This window comes from Struthio camelus, chromosome 15 (genome assembly GCF_040807025.1).
Source record: "Struthio camelus isolate bStrCam1 chromosome 15, bStrCam1.hap1, whole genome shotgun sequence".
Taxonomy (NCBI): Eukaryota; Metazoa; Chordata; class Aves; order Struthioniformes; family Struthionidae; genus Struthio; species Struthio camelus.
In genome coordinates this window covers 902069-913798 of record NC_090956.1, presented here as the reverse complement: position 1 = coordinate 913798, position 11730 = coordinate 902069, and the positions used below count along the sequence as shown (strand labels likewise).

General features: G+C 49.8%; 1 protein-coding gene across 4 annotated transcripts in view; it reads left to right on the top strand.

Annotated features, from left to right (window-relative positions):
- The first annotated feature begins 2340 nt into the window (after positions 1-2340).
- USP31 (ubiquitin specific peptidase 31) overlaps positions 2341-11730 on the top strand; it is a 42856-nt gene continuing 33466 nt past the window's right edge. For all 4 annotated transcript variants that reach the window (XM_068908254.1, XM_068908253.1, XM_068908252.1 and 1 more), the window contains exon 1: positions 2341-2982. In XM_068908254.1, the coding sequence (XP_068764355.1) occupies positions 2365-2982 (618 nt within the window). In that variant the 5' untranslated portion in view covers positions 2341-2364. The remainder of the gene's footprint in view (positions 2983-11730) is intronic.

Genomic DNA, 11730 nt, shown 5'->3' with positions numbered 1-11730 from the left:
CTGGACTAGGAGGCATCCGTGGGTTGAAGCCACTGTGGTCTTCTCAGCCCTAGTCTGAAACTTACCTGCACGTGTCACTTGAATCTGCACAAAATGCTGAGATGAGGCCATGAAGCTGCGAGGCAGGAGGAGAGCCGGGGTGGGACAGAAAAATGGAGAAAGGAAGACTGTGACGAGAGGGTACAGTAGAATAGCAGCAGGGATGGGAAGGTGGAGAGGGTTACAGAGAGCAGAACGGCAGGTGCCTGCTGTCAGGATTAGCAGAACACACAACACAGCTCAAGCTCAGACAAGGAGCAGGCTCCTCCGTGAGTTTGTTTCATGGATATTTGACATCAGATTTACAATATAAAAGCTTACGGTAATAGCTGGGATTGAAAGAGGGGGGTTCCCACATTATTAATTGTATCTCATGACAGTAAAGTCACTTCTTATCTATGATTTTTGTCATCTGCTGGGATTGCCAAATTGGTGTGACATTAGACAGTGATGGAGTACAGCCACTGGTGATGCCACAGCAGCCGGTGGCAGGCTGGACAGTGGTGACACTCGTGGCAGAGCTGAGCAGCAGCGACAGGCAGCGGCAGCTCTGAGGCTGAGGCGCAGGGGGACATTTCACTGGAATGAGCACGGCCACGGGTGACAGCCTGTGAAAGCACTCTCCCCCAGCTGATGGGAATACTGTCCCTGAGGGGTTGTGGGGGAACCATGGCTGTAAGTGACTGAGCAGTCATGATGGACCATGGCCACTGGTGACTGGGGGAAGTGACAGACCACGATTGCTGGTGACTGAGGGAGACGTGAGGGACCACGGCTGTTGCTGACTAAGGGGGACATGAAGGACCATGGCTGCTGGCCACTAAAAGGGACATGAGGGACCACGGCCACTGGTGACTGAGGGGCTGTGAGGGACCGTGGCTGCTGGTGACCGAGGGGTTGTGAGGGACCACGGCTGCTGGTGACTGAGGGGGACATGAAGGAACCATGGCTGCTGGCCACTAAAAGGGACATGAGGGACCACGGCCACTGGTGACTGAGGGGTTGTGAGGGACCACGGCTGCTGGTGACTGAGGGGTTGTGAGGGACCGTGGCCGCTGGTGACCGAGGGGTTGTGAGGGACCACTGCCGCTGGTGACCGAGGGGGTCGTGAGAGACCATGGCTGCTGGTGACCGAGGGGGACATGAGAGACTGTGGCCACTGGTGACTGAGGGGTTGTGAGGGACCACGGCCGCTGGTGACTGAGGGGTTGTGAGGGACCATGGCCGCTGGTGACCGAGGGGCTGTGAGGGACCGTGGCCGCTGGTGACCAAGAGGCTGTGAGGGACCACAGCCGCTGGTGACCGAAGGGCTGTGAGGGACCGTGGCCGCTGGTGACCGAGGGGTTGTGAGGGACCACTGCCACTGGTGACCAAGAGGCTGTGAGGGACCACGGCCGCTGGTGACCGAGGGGCTGTGAGGGACCGTGGCCGCTGGTGACCAAGAGGCTGCGAGGGACCGTGGCCGCTGGTGACCGAGGGGCTGTGAGGGACCACGGCTGCTGGTGACTGAGGGGGTTGTGAGGGACCATGGCTGCTGGTGACCGAGGGGGACATGAAGGACCATGGCTGCTGGCCACTAAAAGGGACATGAGGGACCATGGCCACTGGTGACTGAGGGGCTGTGAGGGACCGTGGCCGCTGGTGACCGAGGGGCTGTGAAGGACCACTGCCGCTGGTGACCGAGGGGGTCGTGAGAGACCATGGCTGCTGGTGACCGAGGGGGACATGAGAGACTGTGGCCACTGGTGACTGAGGGGTTGTGAGGGACCACGGCCGCTGGTGACCGAGGGGTTGTGAGGGACCACGGCCGCTGGTGACCGAGGGGCTGCGAGGGACCGTGGCCGCTGGTGACCGAGGGGCTGCGAGGGGCGGCGGCCGCAGCTGACGGCGCGGCCGGCGGCGCCCACCCGGCAGGCCGCGCGGGCGGGGCGGGGGGAGGAGGGGCCGGCCCCGCCGGGGCGTCCGCGCCGCCGCAGCGCGCGCGCGGCTCCGTGACCCGACCCTCCCCTCGCGCCGCCGCCGCCCGCCAGCACCAAAGATGGCGGGCGGCGCGGGGCGGCCAATGGCGGCGGCGCTGCAGCGGCGCTCGCCAGGCGCCGGCATGGCGGGCGCGGCCTCGCGGCGGGCACGTGAGCGCGGCGCCCCGCCCCGCCCCGCCCCGCCCCGCCCATGGAGGCGCCGTGAGGCGGCGAGCCGCTGCCGCCTGCGGCCCGGCGCGGAGCGCGGCAGCCGCGGGGGCGAGCCGGGCCCCGGCGGCGCGGCGGGGCATGCGGCGGCCGGCGGGGTGAGCGGCAGGCGGTGGCGGTCGGCCGGGGCTGCGGAGCCATGTCGCGGGTGAGCGGCCCCGGGGCGGCCGGCGCGGCCAAGGAGAAGCGCTCCCTCAGCAAGCGGCTGTTCCGCGGGCGGGCGGGCGCGGGCGGCTCGGGCTCGGCCCCGGCCCCGGCCCGCTCGCTCGGCGGCTTCATGAGCCGCGTGCTGAAGACCCTGTCCACGCTGTCGCACTACAGCAGCGAGCCCGAGGCCGGCCGCGGCCCGCCCGCCCCCCGCCTGCCCCCGCCGCAGGCCGCCGGCGGCCTGGCCAGCTGCTTCCAGGCGGGCCCGGCGCGCAGCCCCGAGCCCGCGCCGCCGCCGCCGCCGCGCGCCGAGAGCGGCCCCGAGGCGGTGCCCGGCGTGGCGGGGCTGCGGAACCACGGCAACACGTGCTTCATGAACGCCATCCTGCAGTGCCTCAGCAACACCGAGCTCTTCGCCGAGTACCTGGCGCTGGAGCAGTTCCGCGGCGAGCCGGCGTCGGGACCAGCGCCGGGACCGGGGCCGCCGCGCAGCCCGCCGGGGGACGGCGAGGCGCCGCCGGGCGCCGGCGAGGTCACGGAGCAGCTGGCGCACCTGGTGCGGGCGCTGTGGACGCTGGAGTACACCCCGCAGCACAGCCGCGACTTCAAGGTGAGGGGCGCTCTGCGGAGCCCCGGGCCCCGCCGCCGCCTCCGGAGCTCCCGGCGGCCTTCCGCAGCCTGCTGACCTTGCTGTCAGCCGCAGGCAGAGCCGGCCCGGGCTCCGCTTGCCCTTCCTGCGCCTCCGCTCTGCGCTTCCCGGGTTCGGTGCGGCGGGGCTCGGGGGCCCGTGGCGGCTCTCGGTGTTTCCGTAGCCTTCTCCAGGTGGGAGCCCACCCGCCTTGGAGCTCTGACGGGGGAAAACGCGTCGCCTCTTTTAGGTGAGAAAGCGGGGCACGGAGGAGTTGAGTAGCGTAGCCCTCCTCTTCACTGAGCCGCCTGTAACAGTATTTATCTTCCCTTGTTCCCCTCTCTCTTTGACTTCAGGATGGTAAGGCTCGTGGTTTCTCACTAAATTGGTGCGTTTGCAGAATTAGGTTCTCGTGTGTTGTTGCAAGAAAGGCATCTCCCACCTGTAATCACGAGCACGCAAGAGCGGGTCTTCCTCAGTGCGGCACAGAGCGTCGCAAGCTGTGCGCCTCCTTGGTCAGAATAGGGCAGGGTTTTTATTGCTGGTCTGAGCACTTAACTGCTGGTGCAAGTGCACAATTGCAGTAGTGATTTTTACAGTATAGGCTCAACATATAGGGCTTGTGAGACTTCGTATTAGTGATTCTGTATGCACAACTTCTGAACAAGTTATAGGTAGTAGGGTTTTTTTTCTGGATCAGATACAGAGCATGGTTCCAGTATGACAAATACCTCTCTAGCCTTATCAGCTATGTTTAGTAGTTCTAGAAAGCTATTCTAGCTTCCAAACATCCTTTAAAATAAACCAGATAGCTGTCTTCGAGTTTTGAGTATCTGGTTAACTGACAGTATCAAAGTTCAAACTGTCAATCAAGGTGGCCTCCACTCTTGCCACCTGTGTAAGATCGAGGGTCTGCCTGTCATCTGCCTGTGTGCTTGTTGCTGAGGTTCTTTTAAAAGTTGGGTAACCATTCTGATTTTTTTTTTTAAGCATCAATTTTACTGTTTCATACCTTTTATCTTACAGTATTAAGGCAAGGCAACAGGAATTAGTTTTAACTTCCAGAAGTTCTGGCTCTGTAAAAAGCAGAGGAAGAAAGCCACTGAATAAGACCGTCCTTCTCAAAGTTTCATTTAAATTCAACTCAAGCTTCTAACAGTTTGTGAATAACTTGCAGGAGTGAGAGAGCGTAGCTTCCTAGTCTTTACCACCTCTGGTTTAGTATGGTAGCGTTCTGCCTACCTAAACATATATAACACCATGCAGTTTGGACAAGCTTTCCTTCCCTGGCTCCTACCCTGAATGGCTGGACAACACTATGCCTCTCAATAGTCATTATGTTCACCCCAAGAATTTCCTGGGGGAAATTTTTTTTGTAGAGGACATGAACTTTGGACCTATAGTTTAAAAACACCCTAGAACACTTTTGGATGGGATGATCAGACAAGATTGTTCTAAAACATTATCCAAGCCTACCTTGCTTCTCGAAGGAGCAAGAATATTGTTAAGTTTTATTATTAAAAATACAGTAATTGCTTGTATATAAAACTGTTCAGTTATTTTGCAGAATGTGTTGAAGAAGGGATGCACAGATATTATCAAAAATACGGCCAAGAACATAGTTCATAAGTTCTGGAGTTCTTGTTGCCTTCACTTGAAACAGTCTGCAGCAAAGACCGCAGGTACCAGCATGCTGTGCTCTCTCCTGGTGTCTGTCCGCTGATGGGATGGCTGTTTGTCCTGTGCTGCCACCCTGTAGAAGACAGGTGTCAACAGCCTGCTCTGCTGCGCTTGTGAGTAGGGTATCTCTGGAGACTCATCTGAGATGTCAGCAGTCTTTGGGATCCTCGGTTGCTCAGACTGATCTGCGGTCAGCACCTCATCCCTTTGCTTCTCTTGCCTGTTTCCAGGCTGTTATATCCAGGCTTGCCTTTTAATTGTAGTCCTGCTGCTGTATGCATTCTGTTTTTTGGGGAGCCTGGCTGTTTGCCTTTTGACGAGGGCGAGTGTCCTCTCTGGAGAGGACAGAACTGTTCATTGCTGGTAGAGCTCCTGGAGGTACTGGTGGGCACTTCCCTTTTTCATTGTTGCTTCACTGTGCTAGGTGCTTTCTGACAGAGAAAATTTCTCACGAGTAACTAACAGCTTAAAACATCTATTATATGGCATCTACATAAACTATTGACTTTTGACTATTTTATTAAAAACTATTAAACTATTTCTTTTGACTGCTTGATATTGATAGCCAGCAAAACTTGTATTTTGAAAGCTCTTTGTGTCCTGAACTTGCGGTAATAGTCTTTATAATCATGATAGTTTATGGAAAAAAGGAACAAAAAGTTGAGAGAGTAGAATTATCTTTTACCTCTGCAATTGGTAAAATCAAAGGGGAAAGTAGACCAGTTTTTAGGCCAAGAAATGCTATTTATGAAGGCCTGAGGTAGAGGTGTTTGGATAAGAGTGACAGAAAGAGGAAGAGAAACAGAGATATGTAGATTAAATTAAGGCCATGTTCCAAGTTTTTTTTAAAATAGTGGAACTTTCTTTGCTTATTCTCAGAATCTCACTAACAGTAAGTGAGTGCTTTTCTACTCTTTGTTGATATAGCTGGAACACATCAATCTTCTACCTGTCAAGTCCCCTGGAGGTTTTAAAAAGCATCTTGCTGTGGGAGATCTTGTCCAAGTAGGTCCTATTCATAGCTGCACAATATCAACAGGCCTATATCTTATTCTGAATGACTTTATCATTATGTCAAGTACTCGGCTATTTCCTTACAAGGCTCAATTACTTTTAATGGTAAATTAATGCCTTTGAAGACAGTTAGGTAGCCTGAACCTATTATTAAACTCACTATTCTTAATTAAAATTGTCTTCACCAGCAGATTTGCACAGTTAATTTAAAGGTATAAGCAACAGGCTTATGTTTGAGAAAGGTGAAGATTGGCATTTTCAGTCTGGAAACTCCCCCTTCCCCCCAAAATGAGAAAAACATCTCTCAAAGCTCCTTCCGGATAGCTAGGGAACATTCAATCTTATTTTTTTTTCTCTCTTTTGATTTTATTAAGAGTGAAAAGTGTTTTCAGGAAGGTAATTTTACACTTTCAATCCAACTTGCCAGTAATACTTATTTGGTACTTGAAAAGCTTTTTAGCCACCATGCTAAGAAATCCATGGGTGGGTTGGTTTGTTTTTTTGGCACTAAGTGTAGTTGGATGAAGACAGTTCCTGATTGTCTTTCTCTGTGATGGAAAATGTTTATTTGCAGGTGCCAAGTGTATTTTAAGATAAAAGATGAAACCTGTACTCTTGCTGATTGTTATATCTGTAGGCTTTTTTCCTGGGGTAGAAGAAGTTACTCTTGAAGAAACAGCCTCTCTGAGTCCTTGTGGACAGAGACCTTTGAGTAGGCAAATTTTTAGATACTCTTTGCCCTTAACTGTTTTATCTTGGTAGTCTTTGAAGCGTTTCTCTTTTTTTGTTTTTTGTTTTTTTTTTTTTAGGCTGATCTTCAAGAAATTATCCAGCCTACGGTTCATGAATCATGTAGCCCTGCTGCTATATATGAGAAATCCAATTAAAACAAGTGGTTTGTGTAAAATGGTTTATCTTGTAATTGGAGGGCCAAGAGGTAGCCTTGCAAGAGCTAATCTCTAGTGAGGAGAGATGAAAGGTTCACATAGCTAGAAAGTAGCGTATCATCTTTGGTCAGATCTACTTGAAACGCGAGAGTCTCTCTCTGCCAGTTCCTGCTTTTCAGACACTAAGGTTTCTCTCTGACAGCCAGGTGATTTTGAGCATTTTTTTTTTGAAGTCAGTGATTTTTGCTCTGCACCTTTATTTGAGGTGCTTGTGCAGCTGTCTTGGTTTGAATCCCTGGCAGGCAGATCAGATGGGTGCAGAGCACTCCTTAGATTGTTTGCAGTGGCCTGTCCCCAAGGTAAGGATCTCCTGCGGAAAGGAAACGAGGAAGACTTTGAAAATGTTTGTGCTCTCTGATTGAAGTAAAAGTGCTGTATAAGTTGTATGTATCCTGTGATTTTCCTGTAATTGAAGTGTTGACTGCATATGTGTGTGCGTGTTTTGTTTCATATGGAGTATGAGAGAAACTGAAGTAGGAGGAAGGAAGGGTGGCCACGGTGAGCCACCTCTCCCACAAGCACTTAAGAGTTGGGGAGAAGTTGGGGAGAAGTGGGAAGGGGCCGGGGAAGTAGGAGATCTAGAAGGCTGTAGTAGAAAGAAAAGAGCAGGAAAGGACTTGATTGAGATGTGGAAGCAGACTGATAGGGCTCCTCAGGGAGAAACCCTGGAACCGGGAGTGTCAGGGAGCACCATGCAGGGCTTCCTAGGGAGAGCTTAAGGAGACATTATGGCAGAGGTCATAGTTTTTCTGTTTATTTGTTTTTGTTTTTCCCCCCTCCCTTCTGCTTTGGGTGATTCTTTTTCTATTGCTCCAATCCTCTTGTGCAGTTTGTTTTAACAATTGTTTTCTCCTGATTGCTCAGTGGTTTTTGTTTTCCTGCCTAAACAGAGCTGCTGCTTTCATAACTAAGGCCAATATTTTGCAGCTTGTGCTTCCTCTTTCCCCTTTGTGATGATGTGACAACAGCAACAAACAGCTATTGTACAAGCAGTAGCTGTGCTTCAGGCTTGTTTTTTTTCCAGGGAACTGTCCCTTTCTCCCTGCAAAGTTGCTGAGAGTGTCAGATAATGTGGAGAGGATGTACTTTGTGATAGGAAATCAGTTTAAGACATTCAAAGCTGCTGGTAGGGTCTTAAGTAAGAGGGATTTTATTTAAACTAATTGGGCTTGAAAAAAAATCATTTTATACAGCCTTATCCAAACTCCTCTAACTCATCTTCCTGGGAGTTTCGATTTTCTGTGGATGATGAAGCAACGTTCTGTTCTGAGACTTTCTTCATAGCTGAAGTTAGTTGCATGCTGAAGTGTGTTAGTATTTGTCAGGACCGTTTATATGCTAGAACTACTGTGTTGATGATTCTTCTATAAGATGAAGACTACAATATTTTTATGCTCTGTAGCATATGCAGCAAACAGCAAAATCATATGATCTTGATTTATTTGGACTATCAGAATTAGATCTGAACCCAGAATGACTCCCTGTTAGTAGAGCAGGGTGCTGGGGTAATGGTGCTGCTTCTACTTTTTTCACCTGTTTTATGAGTAATATTTAATAGTAGTTATGCATAAATCTTAAGGTTTCAAGGTGCACATGTTTTGGAAACAATTTTAGTGTAAATATTGCTGTTGAGGCAAGCAGTCTGTAAACTGTCATTTCCTTGTGAATTAATAAATAACGCCTCTAGAATTATGAAGTGATTGCTGTGAAGTACTGACATAATCACTGTTTATCTACTACTTCCTTGTAGATTAAATGGCAGCAGTTCTTAGCATGGGGTTGCCTGGTCTGATTTGGGCTTTGGAAGTCTTTAGTCCTGCACACACAGCTGTTAGCTGGAAGCCCTTTTACTCATAGAGGCTTATAATTGCATCCATCAGCGAAGCATATCTGAAATGGGATCTCGTAGGTAGTCTTTAATTATGTTGCTCTCTGTGTCTAGCCCAGTGGCCAGTTACTTTTACTCTGGACAGTGTCAACTGCTTGTTCCTCGAATATTTCTGCTGCGAGCAGAACCGTCCGCCCTTTATGCCCTTTTTCTGTGTCTCTGTGTGAAAGAAGAAATCCAGCAGGATTAGAAAGCCAAGCTGAAAAGCCAGGAGGATGGATTCACTGGTTTGTAAAGGGAATTCTGCAGCAGAGGAAAGCAAATGCAGTGTAGCTGTTCATCCACAGATACCACTGAAACAAGTGGAGGGAATGGCAAAGGGAAGGGGGGGAGGAAATGGAGGAGAAATCAATGTAAAGCAACCTTGCAGCTGAGCGGTGGTCTGATAGCCCTGAAAGGCTGGCTGTTAGGACCCTGTGTAGGGCTGGAAGGTTGACTGTGTCACTGCTAAAGCATATTGTCTGTGTTCTGAACTCTGAAATCTTGATTTCTACACCACCTCCACAAACACTTAAATGCTGAAAGTATAAAATCATGTCATGTCTGGCAACTTATGGAATGGGTGAGAAAATGCATGTTCTTATGAAGCTTAATTGGATCTATGTGTTGTTCCATGCCCTGCTTTGCAAGTCGGCATTTAGAAATAGCTGTGTTTGCTTGGAAGTAAACCCATTTCAAATTTCCATTTGAACACATGACCTCTGGCAAAGCACTGTTTTAATTAACTCTTCTGCATGTGATTGTGTCAGTGAACTTGTTTGCAGCATCCTTAAAATGCACTGGGAGGCTTGGGTAAGCACCAGAGATAAGATCCCAGCCTGAGGAGGCCTGTGCTCTAACTTGAGCCGTGAGGCTGAGACAGAAGAATTGATTTATAGTTGGGGCAGAAGGTTTTGGTTCCTGAGCCCCAGCCTTGGAGTCTGTCCACGATATCCTTCACTGAACCGCTTCACGTTTTTTGAATTTCCCCCACTCCCCAATTCCTGGTTCTTTTGCATCCCACTGATCGTTCCGTTATCTCCCTTCAACTACTAAACAATTAGCGTGCTAGGAAAACAAGGTCTTATTGTGGAACAAAATTGTATTTTTACTGTTATGAGGAGGAATACTTTAATTAGGTGCTGACAGCAGTTAGCAGCCGATTTCCGACTGCGCCTTCTGGCAGGCATGACCGCATTCCTGCGAAGCATTTCTGTTTGGGAAAACAGCACATAACAACCCACCTTTTGTGTCCTGGGTCCATTTCCCATGTCGAAGAGACCGCTGATTAGCGGTGGCCCAGGCGATGTGCCCTCTGTGTGTTTTTACTATGCTTCAGTCTTGTCTTTGGGAAAAAGAGTTCTGTGAGAGTTCCCAGGGAAAGGGAAGCGCTCTGCCTGCGCTGAATGCTTCTGTGTTTAATGCAGAGAATTATGTGCACAGCACCCTTTCGCCTTTGCCGTAACTGACTAGAAAATTAGCTTGGCAGAATGACTGTGTATAGTGTAGCCTTGACAAACTTCACTTTTTTTCTTTTGTGCTAAAAATAATAATTAGGACTGCTAAGACTTCAAACTGGAGGGGTGAAGGTAGTTGTTAATGCTGGACGGATTTGGGGCACAAAGCCAGTAGGATAATGCTTCTTGTATGGGCTTGTTAAACATGGGCTGAGAACCTCCCGTGTTCTTGGGGCACTGAATTCTACTGCAGTTTTCTTGGTTTTGTTTTTTGTTTTAAAGTGGAATAATAAAGGGCTGTGCTCCTCCCATGGAAGGCAAATGCTCTGTTGTGCTCAGTTCTGTTCCGCACAAGCCTCTAGAGATGGCTTTCTGCCAGGAAAGCTTTTGCTTTCTCCTTTGGGGAGATGTGCCTGACACCGTCTGGCCAGAAGCCTCGCCCAGCAGCTATGAAGGAGTCCCGGTACCTACCAGTGTACTTGTGAGCAGAGCGGGAAAGGACAGGTGCTTTCATCTCAGCCCTGGCTGCCTTGATGGACATGCTTTCTTTAAAATTCTCCTCTCTGCCACTGAGACTCCTGTAGCAAAGCACAGCCAGATGGAGAGTTGTGCAAGTCCAGGGTTAACAAGCACCCTGTCTTGGGGCTGGGCAGGAGGAAGGGTCCACGAACACCTCTGAGCAGCCAGTGATGAGCTGAGCATGCTGCAAGCCAAGCAGTGTCGGAGAAAACAGAGCCTTGCGCGCTCATCCAGACACCATGTAGGTTGTCTTTCAGTGAACTCCCAAATCCTTGATGGTGGGTTGTTGAGTGTTTGCCTCTGTGCTAATGCTGGTGTTTGTGTGGGATGGTAACTCGACTACAGCGCCAGCCCTGGCCCGGGTGAGGGAACTCTGAAGCGTGCAGAGCAAGCAATTACTTAAAGCAGAAAATGTATTGTGGTGCAGCATCTAAAAGCTGTCTAAACATGGAAAGAGGTCCCTGCCCTTTGAACAGGAAGATAGTTCTGAATTTGTTAGGGTTGCTATGGGAATGCTTATTTTTTAAAAACAAGCTTCCTTTGATGAGGATATGTGCTTCTATTCTCATTCAGGGAGAGCTAGAAAACTAGTGAAATTTAGTCTTTGATTTCTTTTGAAAAAATAATCTGGTAATGTTGGCTCAGAAAACCTTCCAACAGGGTTGGTAGGAGATGTGAGACTGTTAGAAATGCATCCTTGTTCCATACTCCTTTAAAAGTCCAGGACTAGCATTTTGAGAAGAACTAATGAGGGTGTTATGATCTGGCGTCTTCTCCAAACACCATCCCAATCCAGCTGATATATTTTAAAGGGGAAATGAGAGCCTTTCTCAGTGTGACTGCTGTCTCCTGTTTCAGGAAAGGTAGAATTTGTCTCGTGTTTGTCAACATCTGAAAGTTTGTTCAAGGTAGGTTTCTCCAGGCTTGACCTGAGACTACAGATCAGATCAGATGCCTCATTCGGCATCTGTTCATGAATGCTGAGCCCCCTTTGGCAAATTCCACTATTTCCAGTTGTTTTACTTGTCCCTTCCCTCAGACTTAAGAGTTGAACTCATGCTGGAAACCTGTATCAAGCACAAAAGTCTGATGTTGTATTAATTAGTAGGTTACTAGACTGTGCGTGCTATGATGCTCTTGCCTTGTCTTCTGCTTTATTCTTACTTCTTTCTCACTTGTTTCTGGGTTTCCCAACCTCTACACTAGCACCACCTTCTGCTGTGATTGTACCCTGTTCTGTTGTTGG